General features: G+C 42.5%; 1 protein-coding gene and 1 long non-coding RNA gene across 10 annotated transcripts in view; one reads left to right on the forward strand and one right to left on the reverse strand.

Moving 5' to 3' along the window:
- The window catches only part of CARMIL1 (capping protein regulator and myosin 1 linker 1), a 319,172-nt gene that overhangs the window by 19,873 nt on the left and 287,031 nt on the right, over window positions 1-12,268 (reverse strand). For all 8 annotated transcript variants that reach the window (XM_082346317.1, XM_082346318.1, XM_082346316.1 and 5 more), the window contains 3 exons: window positions 11,688-11,754; window positions 11,248-11,444; window positions 2,694-2,806 (listed from right to left, as the gene is read on the reverse strand). In XM_082346317.1, coding sequence (XP_082202443.1) covers window positions 2,694-2,806; window positions 11,248-11,444; window positions 11,688-11,754 — 377 coding nt within the window. The remainder of the gene's footprint in view (window positions 1-2,693; window positions 2,807-11,247; window positions 11,445-11,687; window positions 11,755-12,268) is intronic.
- The window catches only part of LOC309607663, a 35,814-nt gene that overhangs the window by 18,833 nt on the left and 4,713 nt on the right, over window positions 1-12,268 (forward strand). For both annotated transcript variants that reach the window (XR_014232485.1, XR_014232486.1), the window contains one exon: window positions 9,442-9,574. This is a non-coding gene — a long non-coding RNA (uncharacterized lncRNA). The remainder of the gene's footprint in view (window positions 1-9,441; window positions 9,575-12,268) is intronic.

Below are 12,268 nucleotides of genomic sequence, written 5' to 3' on the forward strand. Positions count from 1 at the left end.
TGGTGACCTAAATGGGAAGGAAATCCAAAAATATGGGGATATATGTATACGTATAGCTGATTCACTCTGCTGTACAGCAGAAACTAACACAACATTGTAGAGCAACTATACCCCAATAAAAATTTAAAAAGTTGTATAGGAAAGGAAATGTAATCATACCATACTGTATAACTCAGCTGTGAATATTTACATGCTTATAATGAAGTAAACATTAAACACTGATGTAACCAACAGTTATGACATAACTAAATAAGATGGCAAGAAGAGGAAAAGTGTGTGTGTGTATGAGTTTGCCTGCATGCGTTTGGTAGACAGAAGGGTCAGACTGTATAAGAGCTAAAGTATCATCCTCTATATAGTAAGAAGTCACCAGTTACGGTTACTATTTAAAACTGAAAAATAAGAAATAGCAACAACAACAAAAAAGTTAAGAAATATGGAAGCAAAATCAAAAGTAAACAGCTAAAGGAAGAGGAATTAATTGCCTCTGGGGAATAGGGAAAGAAACAGCCCCCTGCGTGTTTTTGTTAATAAAAAGCCTTGAAGAACATCTGACATTTTAAACTATGAGGAGCATGTGCAACTTTGATTTTCAAACTTCCTTCATACAACCTGACGGTCTGACCTGTGCCTACACCTCTCGTAACAAACTGACAATGGTCTGTTTTTATATAACAAAATAAAACAAATCACAGCTTTTAGTGGATTCCATCATTATTCGACAAAAATTGATGTACCTAGTTCTATGTGTGCACTTGGACATGAAGAGAATCCTCCTAGAGCAGTATCTTTGTAGAAAGTGGGTTTTACACCTTATAAAGTTTGCCCAACTTTCATTCAGAGCCTATTGAAGAAGGAGGCAGCTTTAAGGGCAGAGGACATCACACTGGCGGTGACACCACAGATGATCTAGATCTAACGCGCACCGATCTCTCCACTAACTCAATTTCCAAAGTTTGGGAAGAGGAGAGCCTACAATATTATCTGTTTGTACAGATACAGGCCAGGACTGTCTTGATTCATTCAACCAGTAGTGACTGAGGGCAGTTGATACATTATGGGCTGTGTCAGACACTGAAGTTATAATGAAAAATAAGACCCAGGCATTGTTTGTGAAGAACAGCATTCTTTGGGAAGAAAAGACTTGAAAGCCAGTCATTAAGAAGGCTTTTCCCGTTTGGCTCAGTTTATGTTGGTATTGCTTGAATCTTCTGCGCTGAGAATATGTCCATCTATTCCCCACGCTGTAAAAAAATTAAAAACCAAACAAACTCTGGAAGGATTATGTTGCCCTAACAGATGTGTGCAGAGGATGAAAAAAAAGGGGGGGGGGGTTGGTTGACTCAGCACTAGAGAAAGAGCAATTAATTTGGGGGGGTGGGGGAGGAATAGTCAGGGCTTTCCCCTGACTAGAATAAATGACATTTATTTTGAATAAATGACATTTACATTGGATCTTGAAGGAGAGGAGAATAGAATTTTCCCTAGTATGCCAAGCTTCAAGTGTCAAAAAGACAAATAATTGGGTCCTAAAGCTTATAACATTAGGTAAGTTATACTGGTATGGACACAAAAATTTAACTTATTCCCACCTCGCCATCCTGCTAAGGCAAGATAAGGCACATCAATCTACAGAACGGACTAGCTTCTTCCTTCCCGGTGCCTGGCCTGTTCACCCTCAGCTTATCAGGATGGTTAAATTCGTTCTTGAATTTGATATCTCAAGGTGAAGAATACTTCACAGACACAAATCCATATTCAGAATGTACTTGGGGATGGATCTGCATATAGTTGGGGATTAAGTAACTTGGTACAAGTCATGCTTAAAGGCTGGAGTGTTTCAAGTTAAGCTCTTAGTAAAAGTACTATTGAATTGTCTTCTAAGGAAACTCCATGTTGTTAATAAGAAAATACAGAGAAAACTTTTTAGAGGCTAACTCTGAAGCCTCTTCACTAATTCTGTTGTCATTTTGACACTGTCTGTTAAAGCTGTGCCATTTAGCAATGATGTAGGGCCCCCAGATACATCAAATTATGAACGTGAGGAATTTTAAAATACAGCTGACCCTTGAACAACGAGGGGGTTAATTCACGTATAACTTAGAGTAGGTCCTCAGTATCCGAGTTTGTCCACATCCACAGATCAACCAACCACAGCCTGTGCAGTACTGTAGTATTTACTGTTGAAAAAAATCCACAAATAAGCGGACCCGTGCCGTTTAAAGCTGCGTAGTTCAAGGGTCCACTGTAAGTAACTTCAGCCTGCCAACGCCCACTGTCCTAGACATACCCAGGTGAATGTGATGATGCCCTAAAAAAAATACCTTGGGGAGGTACATTTTCTGGTCTGATTTAGAAGAGTACAGTGGTTCTTCAACTTGAGCGTGCCTCAGTATACCCTGGAGGGCTTATTAAAACACTGGCTGCTGGGCCCCACCTCTAGCTTCTGATTCAGTAGGTCTGGGGTAGAGGTTTGAGAATTTGCATTTCTAATAAGTTCCCAGTTGATAGTGATGTTGCTGACCTGAAGATCACATCTGCAAACCACCAGAACAGTAAATCCCCTGTAAAATGTGTCTATTTTATATATTTATATGAAATAAGAGCCTTAGTACATACTAAGTTTAATTGTAATTGTTAGTAATTTAAATATGAATTAAATAGTATGATTAGTGAAATGACTCTGAACTCACTTGGAATCCATTTTGGTCACCTTCTTGGTGAAAAATTCATCTACACCTTCATCCACTCTCCCCATAAGACCATTCTGTTCACCATCTTGGGAGACTAGGCTGGTAGCACAGCCCTGCAAACCAAACAGGTGTGATATTAATTTACATTCAACTTAATTCGGCAAACACGTATTGCTAGATTCAAGGCACTGTGATAAAGGCCATGGGAAGGACAAGACTGACTGACATAGGGCCCTTATATTCTACTGGAATAGAAGTCACATTACAACTGTAACAAGGGTAGAAAGAAACAAAAGTGAGAAATGCACTATAAACACAAAGCCTGCTGGAAGATTAAGGCTGACTGCTGTCTCAGAAGCAGCTTGGAACCTAGCAGGCTATGAAGAGCCATGTGTTCCTGAAGCAGAGGAAGGCATTGCGGGCATATTGGTAAGGGAAGAGAGAATGCATGAGAAAATGATACATACACTAAGTTTTGAGAACAGTAATAATTCCAGTGGCCGGGGCCTGAGGTTTAGGGATAGAGTTAACTGCTGAGTATTAACCCTAGCAGATACTAAAAATGGCCACTCCAAACACCACCCCCCAACCCCCACCACCTGCTTTCTTTCTTGCTTGCTGGAAGAACCCTGATTTCAAGATGGAATACTTATCTGAACAAGTCAAATACTATAATTCTATCTCCTTGTCTGTGACTGGTAGGCATGGGCATGTGATACAGTTCTGGTCAGTGAGTTACAAGGTGGCTCACGGGCAGGTTTTCCTGCAGAGGAAGGGATGCATTTTTTTATGCATGGTTGTGGGAGAGAGGATGTGATGTCTGAGCTGCAGCAGCCACCTGGAGTTCAAGAGGAAGCAAACCTGAGGACAAAATCCACCATGCTGAGGATGAAAGAGCAGAACAGTGGAAACCACCTGGGTGCTTATGCTGTGCTGAACAAACCAGTCTTGGATCCCGAGACTTCTGGATTTCTTGTTAAGTAAGAAAATAAGTATTTCTCATGATTTAAGTCATTTTTAATTCAGTATCTCTCATTATCTCTAGTTGAATGAATACTTCCCAACTAATAATACAAGGACTGACAGTGAACAACCTTGAATCCTATGCTAAAAAGTGCGGAATTTACTTTGTAGGTGAGAGGGAGCCCCAAAGAAATGCCATGGCCCAACCTGCATTTTGGTCAGATGATCCTGGGGCAGCATGAAGGATATACTGGAGAAGCCAGGGATTATAACTAGGGAAATCTGTTCAGGAACACAAACGAAAGACTTCTGTGATTGTTTAGTCTAATCTGGAGGAGATGAGGAACTAAGTACTAGGGAAATGAGAAGAGAAAGAAAGACGTTGCCCAAGATGAGGTTGAACTTCCCAGGCTGGGTGAATGGGAGCATCATTCTAGGGAACATAGTTCAAAGATCCGACTTGGGGAAAAAGATGATGAGTCCAATTTCAGGCAGTGTTATTTGAGGTGCTGTGGAAATCCAGGGGCAGGTGTCGAAAGCTTGAGTCTCAGGACAGAAGCTGGTGAGAAGGTATATGGAAATTATTCATCAATCTAGCATTTCTCTTTGAATGGACAACTCATAGTGAACTCAGTAACATGCTTGGTTTGTGTCTGCAATAGTGTATTAAAATTTCACACAGATAGGGTGTGGGCCATTGAGAAAGGACATGTATCTTGCCCATTCTGTTGGGCAGAGGACAAATTCCCATGTGGTTGCGATATCTGGGCGGGATGTCTTGCCATAGAGCGGTGGGAAAGTTCCTTTCTGTAATCTTGATTTGCAAGTCTCAAGTTGCCTCTGGGGGAACCTGGCTCTTGTCTGCACAAGCACTGTTTAAAGAAAAGACCCATCATTTGCTTTAAACAATCATTCACTGGCAACGTCCACTATAAAAATGAGCTGCGTGTTTGAGTTCACATTTGTGAAATGCTGAAAAGTGAGCAGATAATAGGTAATAGACCAAGAACCCTGTGAAATGCGAATAATGAAAACAATTAGACCTCTCCTCTGAATGGTGATTTATAGTGGAGCAAGGCTTTCTTGTGAATTTCAAGAGAGCAGAGAATCAGCCAAGTTCGAGAATTCAGTTACGGAGAGAAAGCAGCTCACTGAACAACTTCTGTTTTAATTACAAAAGACAAAGTAGCACAGAACTTGCTTGGATTGTCATTTTTCCTTTTGTAAAAGAATGGAATCTCTACAGTAATAATAGCTCCCTAAGTTTGTACAGTGCTCGATAGTTTACTATTTCATCTTCACACCTACCCTTTGAACTGAAAAGGAAAGATAGCTTTATCCTAGGTTTTGGTTAGTACCAGATCAAACCATGGCTCAGAGGGTGAGGGGTGCCCACACAGGTCACCTGACGGATGGATGAGAAGGATGTGACCCCAGGACATGTGGTCCTAACACGGGGCTTCCTTCCAGGGCGCCCTCGCTTGCCCTCAGAGGCTGCCTCTCAAATTCCTCTTCCCATTTTGAGGGGAAAAAAAAAGTTTTGCTAGCATAATTTCTCCTTTCAGCCCTTTTCTTTTTTGCCTGCTTTGAAACAATTCACAGCTAGCATAAAAGGTCTCTGGGGACATGAAAAACAATCAATGGATTTCAGAGATGGAGGCACACGGGGCTCAACAAAGCAATCTGGTTTCCCATCCTGTAGGACAGGCCAGTTTTTAGGGCTGGACAGGACCTTAGAGACCCCACCCACCACCCTGGGTCCAACCCTGTCATTTTAGAGATAAAGAGACTGGGAGTAGAGAGATTAAGAGAAGTCCAGGATCACTGGGAGACCTTGAGAGAGATGCAGCTTAAAATGCATCTGTTAAAAGCAAGAGGTGTCAGCAGCCTGTAAGAAAAGCAGCAGAGAAGCTGAAGACTAAAATGACGTGCGGTTTGTCAGGAGAGTTCAAAGCCAAACACACATGCTGTTTTAGCTCAATATCCAGCAAAAGGAAAGGAAAGGAAAGGAAAGGACATACAGACGTCGGAAGTTCTCAAAATTCCATTTGATTTTGGTCTTTAATGTCAAGGAGGATAAATTCCAGACTAAAAAGGGGAGCGGAGCTATTGGAAAGCGAGAGCAGAAACCTTAGCCCTGAGCTAGTTGAAACCGACTGCACCTGTGCTCAGAAGCAGGCTTTTGCAAATAAAATCAGAAATTGCTGTTGTTAGTATCTGAGAAGTAAAGAAGGTAGGTTTCACACCTCTGGTGTATAAGTAAATGCTAATAGGATAATTTGTGAATGCTTAGAAGATAAGCCGGTGATTATGAAGACTAAAGACCATCAGACCACCCTCCGTTCTCCTCTTCCTGGATTATTAAGACGATTGCCCCAGGACAGCACTGCCGGGGGTGCACCTGGATTTTGACAAGGCAGCTGCCAAATCTCTCAAGTCTCCACAGGCGGGGGGGAGAGAGCTGGGCAGGAAGGAAGGACGATTAGGTACATTAGGGACTCTGAGCCAAAAAAAACCCTTAGAGTGCTAATTAGTGAGTTGAATAATCTTGAAATTTTACGTGCATACATTAGACAGTAAGAAACATGGAAAATTAAGAGCCAAGCAATCAAGCCAGGAAAAAAGGAATCCAAGAGGAGGTAAAAGAAACAAAATATAATAAAAAAAAAAAAGACAAAAATTAATGAACTTGAGAGGACTAGTAAAGCTAATTCTTTGAGAAAGACTAGTAAACGAGACCTTGCAAAATTAGGAGAGAGGAATTAAGTTATATTAAAAATGGAAAAATGGGACACAGCTATTGATACAGAAGAGATTAAAAACGCAAAAGAATTCTATAAACAACTAAATGAACTATTAGACTAAGTGGACCATATCCTAGAAAAATAGAAATTACCAAAGTGGTCTCAAGGAGAATTAGGTAATCTGAATAGATCTGATGAAATAAAATTCATATTTTATGGCAAGATGAGAAAAATTTAAACACAAAATTTTTCTCTGCCCGTTTGGACCTCCCTCCCTCCCTCCCCTTTAGAGTGTACTGTGCATTCTGCCTTAACCAGACCTCCTGAGGCGATAACCTTCCTTTTTAATCTTGTAAGGGGTCAGGATGACCCACCTCTCACTTTGTTCATGCAGGTCTGGATTGTGTAAACTGTCAGTACACCATTTGACGTATAACCCTTTGTCTCAAAAACTTATATAACTGTGTTTTGACCTCTAACAGGCAGAAGAGTCCTCAGAGCTTTCTGAAAAACTGTCTCCCGGGTTATAATCCTCAGGTTGGCTGAAATAAAATTTTCCATTTCTTTCTTAGATTGACTATTCATCTCTTTCATCAACAGATCTATAACAAAAGAAATCAAACCCCTAGTTTAAAAAAATCGACATATCAGCATGACATACACCCAGACAGCACATCAGGCCCAGGTGGCTTCCCGGGAGACGAACAGAAGATCTATGATACACGCAAACTGTTCCAGAGACTAGGAACGGAGAGAGAGCGTCCCAACTATGTTATGAAGATAGTTGTGATATAGTGATTTACAGTAAGAAATACATATTTGGCCTTCATCCCCATTTCTGGCACAGAGCTCCTAAACGCTTGGAATTTCCTAATGAGAGCCATAAAGGTGTTTGGGTTATGTTAATGAGGTGACTTTGGAACCCACCTAAAAATGGGGGCTGATAGCCAGGAGACCCAACCACATGATTAGAGGGTTTGAACTTTCAGTCCCACCCCCTGCACTTTAGGGAGGTGGTAGGGCCCAGAAGTTCAATCAGTCACCAATGGCCAGTGATTTACTCAGTTATGACTGTGTAATGAAGTCTCCATAAGAACCCCAAAGGACAAGGTTCGGAGAGCTTCTGAGTTGGTGAACACGTGGAGATGCAGGGAGTGGGATGTGCTGGGGGAGGGCATGGAAGCTCCGTGCCCCTTCTCGTGTATCTTTCCCTAAGCATCTCCTCCATCTGGCTGTTCCTGAGTTACATCGTTTTATAATAAACTAGTAATCCAGTAAGTAAGTTCTGGGTTCCGTGAGCCGCTATAACAAATACATCAAACCCAAGAAGGATTGTGGGAACCTTTGATTTATAGCCAGTTGGTCAGTATGGGTAACAACTGCCAACTAAAGATTGTCGCTTGCCATGTGGCTCTACAAGAATTAAGCCATTAGCCACTGCAGTCACTGACCTTCAACACACCCAAAAGGAGTTCAGGGTGCAGATCAGGAATGAGGCCCTCTGTGCTCTGGGAAAACTGGCAGAACAGGCCTTCAGATAGTTAAATATTTTCAAGAGAAAATTTTATGAACCCAATTTCTTGCATCTTCCCATACTTAGAAAAGCACTACAATCATTAAGATATCTGTGCCCCATGACCAACAGCAACCTTCTACCAAGATATGTGCTTGACTGCACGTACCCGTTCTCCAAAATCACACATGTGCTGACCGTCCCTCCACCTCTTTGAGCAGTTCCTCAGAGTCTTTGGAGAGGCTGTCTCCCAGGCTATAGTCCTCAGAAAGTCCCCAAATAAAACTGAATCTCACAGCTCTCACACTGCATGTTTTTATTTCAGTTGACAGTATCCTTTATAATAAACCAGTAATAGTAAAGTGTCCTCTTGAGTATTCTGAGCCATTCTAGCAAATTATCTAACCTAAGGAGGGGGGCATGGGAACCTCCCATGAAGTTGGTTGGTCAGAAGTACCGGAGGCGACCTGAGACTGGTATCTGAAGTGAGGGTACCGCTGAGCCCTTCACCTGAGGGGTCAGAATTGAATTGAATCGTGGGACACCCAGTTGTTGTCCAGAGTTGAAGAATTAGCAGGTGTCGGGGGAAGAAAACCACACATTTGGTATTAGAAATGCTGAAAGTTAAAAACAGCCTCCATACCTTGGCTTTGAGAGTTCTGACATCCAGAAAAGCTCATTAGGGGTCAAAGACAAGCTCTAGAAAAGCTAAGATCGATTTAGGGTGGACTAAGGCTACTCAATCCATCAAAAGAAACCGAAACGATAATATCAAATGACTGCTGCTACTAAATCCTGCAGCCTTCTCAGCCTCCACTGGAAAATGCGGACAATGGGGCCAGTGTGGCAGCTTCACGGAGGCGTTCGACGTGAGAGCACTCTGAAAATCACAAGCTCTGTGAAACCATTAGGCAGCATGTTTCCACTGTGAAACCAAAGGAGAACAAGCTGTGCACGTTTCTCAGGCTACCAAGCCTCTGGGGAGATCTATTTAGACCCAGGACCATAATCCATTATCCTAGGACATACCCTTGTGCTACAGAGTCCCTAGGATGGAGCAGCCTGGGGTTTGCCAACCCTGTGAGTCTGAGCTTTTCCGTGGACAAAGTTGAAATCGCTCTAGAATAGCCCTAAGTACACTCCTCCACCAAGACTCTGTCACAGCTTTCTTCCCTTCTTTCTCGTTTTTCAAATGGGTAAAGAAAAAAAGGACATGACGTTCTCTTTCCCTGGGTCACTGACTTCATCAAGGGGAACCTTAAACCATCATGTCACATACAAGCTATACTGCTAATGACCCTCCACAGGGAAAGAGCCGGAGGAACCATTTATTCAGTAACCACGTAGAATCTGGAGTGTGGGATGCTGTCTTTTTCCCCATCTGAAAGGCCTTTCCCTTATTTAAAAAAGAAAAAAGTTTATTCCTCGAAGAATATGTAACAGTGCAATAAAAAGTTAAAATCAAGTAAGTTGGAAAAGAAAATTTACTAAAATTTTTTTTCTTTTGTTTTTTTGAAACCATGTCAAGATATTCAGAATCAAATGAGAGAAATCAACCAAATACACCCAACCTGGATCTGGAATGAGCAAATGACTGACCATGCAGATAACTGGTTGTGACTTTTATCCATCTACGACTCCAGTCATCCACCTATCATCCGGTGAGTATTGAACGCCTGCTACATTGTACTGAATAAATTCATACTAAGTGCTCAGTATACAACCATGCATAATAAACCACACACCTTCCTACACAGAGCTTATACACAAGGAGGAAAGCGTGCTTAGAAAACACTGTACGGCGAGGGCTGTAACAGGGTGAAAGCCAGGCACTGGGGGAGCAGGGCCTCCATGGAAGGTTGCTCAGGCTGTGCACAACTAGTGTGGGAGAACGACCTTCCCTGGAGTCGTGCACCCCCAGCCATGTGGGAGAACAGAGGCAGAGACAGGGGGGGCTTCCTGGGAGAAATCTTGCCTCAGTGGAGGTCTGCAAAATGAGTAGTTATCCACCTAGGAGCTAAGGGTAGGGGGATGGAGGGGTGGGGGCGGGGGGGAGAGAGGAAGCAATGATAAAAAGGCTGCATCACTGGAGGCCTGAAACAGGATGAGAGTGAGGGATGGGGGATGCTGAGGAGAAAGGACGAAGGTGAGGAGCAAGTAGGGCTGGCAGTGGGGAGCTGGTGTTCGGGATCACATCCGGGTTTCTAGCTTGTTGACTGGTGATGCTCCTTGTGGGGCAGGGCAGGTTTATAGAGAAAGATAGGCTCCCAGTTTTGAATTTGTTGAACCTGAGGTGCTCCGGGACTTTCAAGTTCAGGGGGCAGGTGAATATCTGAATATGGAGTTCAGCAGAGGAGGCAGGAGTCAACAACAGGGACACTGAAACCACAGGTTTAGATGACATCACCGAGACAAATAATACACTCAAAGGCCAGGCAGAGGAAAACTGAAAAGGCATCACTGGAGAGGTGAATAGGAAAGAAAAGAGAGTGATGACTCAGAGGCCCACAGAAGGATGGAGCTTTCTGGGTCAGGTAACTGCTGAGATGTCAAGTAGGCTGACAGCTGACAAGTGTCCACAGGATTAGGTTAGGAGTGACCTTGGCAGGGTAGTTTCAGAGGTGGGTAGGTACAGAATGAAGATTTTGGTGGGTTGCAGAGTGACAGGAAGGTGAGGGAGAAAGACCACAGGCAAAGACAAACTTTTTCAAGAAGTCTGACTGCAAAGGAGAGAAAAGACGCTAACCAAAGAGAGACATGGGGTCAATTGCATTAAGGCTCCTTAGCGCAAACAATTCAGTCCTCTCCTGAGTGGACAGCAGGATGCTGAGAAGCATGCCGCCTGCATGGTCCTCCCAGGTACGGCCTCTTCTCCGCCACGCAGCTTGTGGGTTATCAAAAGCCAGGGCACCAGAGCCCTGAACACCAGGTCAGAACACGGAGGTGGGGGAGTATATGGGTGCAGTCCAAAATCAAATGCAAACAACTTTTAATCACAAATCAATTCTTTGGTACTTATTTTCCATCTTTTCACACCCAGACACTATAAAATTCTATAGATGTAGCCTTTATATCTCACCCACGTGACTGATATTTTTCTAACGACTTCCAAGGGGCAACTCTGTTCTAAAGAGTTGAAAACCTTACAGTGTTGTCTTTTCCAAAATTGTTGAGCACCACATGAGACATTTTATGTGAATATCACACACACGGAGAGGTTCTATTCTCCTTAACTACAAGCTTTCAGGTATGCAACGCGCTTTTATAAGACTCTCCAGGTTTCCCCGGAGGAGGACAGGGTGAGGGAGAGACGGGGCCCCTCCAGCCCACCTACCGCTGTGTGCGAGGACTGCTGCTTCTTAGTCCGTTTTGGTCTTAACTTGGTAAAGTGCTCCAGCTTCTTTCCTTCCTCAGATGGCAAGTCAGAGATAAACCCTGAGCTCTGCTTCTCTTGTCTGATGGATGGGAAAGGCGGGTCTTCAATGTGAATTGGCACTTCTTCCAGGGCTTTATCAAGATCAAATTCCATTTCTAAAATAAAGCAAAGCCCCAGGTTGAAGCTTACTGCATACAGATGGATAAAAAAGTTCCTAAAAGTAATTTTAAGTCTGTCACTGAATAGCAAACACCCATTCACAAATCACTTAACTCTTTCTCAATATTTACTCACTTAGAGCATCCCTAAGAAATATCCTTGAAGTGGTCCGAGGTTCTTGCTGAGGGGTGTTTCACAGTTATAAGGAAATGACTGGCATTAGCAAAATACTCACTTACCAAATGCCCTGGAAACAGGCCGCAGCATTCGGCTATGGATAGTCTTCCTTTTGGATTTAGGAGTCATCTAGCAATAAAATAAAGAAAGTACTTAGACAGGTATTCCCAGAAAACTTAACTTTCAAAGTTTAGAAACATTGTTGGGGGGGTGGGTAATATTTGGGATCAATTGTTTTATGCTCAGTATTTACTTCTTCAGAGGATGGTTAGTAACATTTGACAGCCAGACTGAAAAGACTAAGCCAAGACATTTCTAAATGTTTACCACTTTCTCAAATGATATAGCCAACTTCTTTCCCCCAGCCCTATTCAGTTAAATTCTATTTTTATAGCTAAAAGGAACAATGAACGATATAGGATTTAACTCCAAGCTGCACATGAGGATGTTAAAACAGATACAAGGAATAAGAATGAAAGACTGTAAAAATCAGTCGCTAAAAATTGAAAACACAATTATTCACTGTTCATTATCACAGCAACATCAATATAAACAACACCAAACTCTGTCATCTTAATGATTTAAGCAGTTTAACTGTTTTGTTTCACATTTCTGCCACAAAAATTTTGATCTTTACATTGTG

This window comes from Balaenoptera borealis (genome assembly GCF_965194805.1).
Source record: "Balaenoptera borealis genome assembly, chromosome: 12".
In the NCBI taxonomy this organism is placed as follows: domain Eukaryota; kingdom Metazoa; phylum Chordata; class Mammalia; order Artiodactyla; family Balaenopteridae; genus Balaenoptera; species Balaenoptera borealis.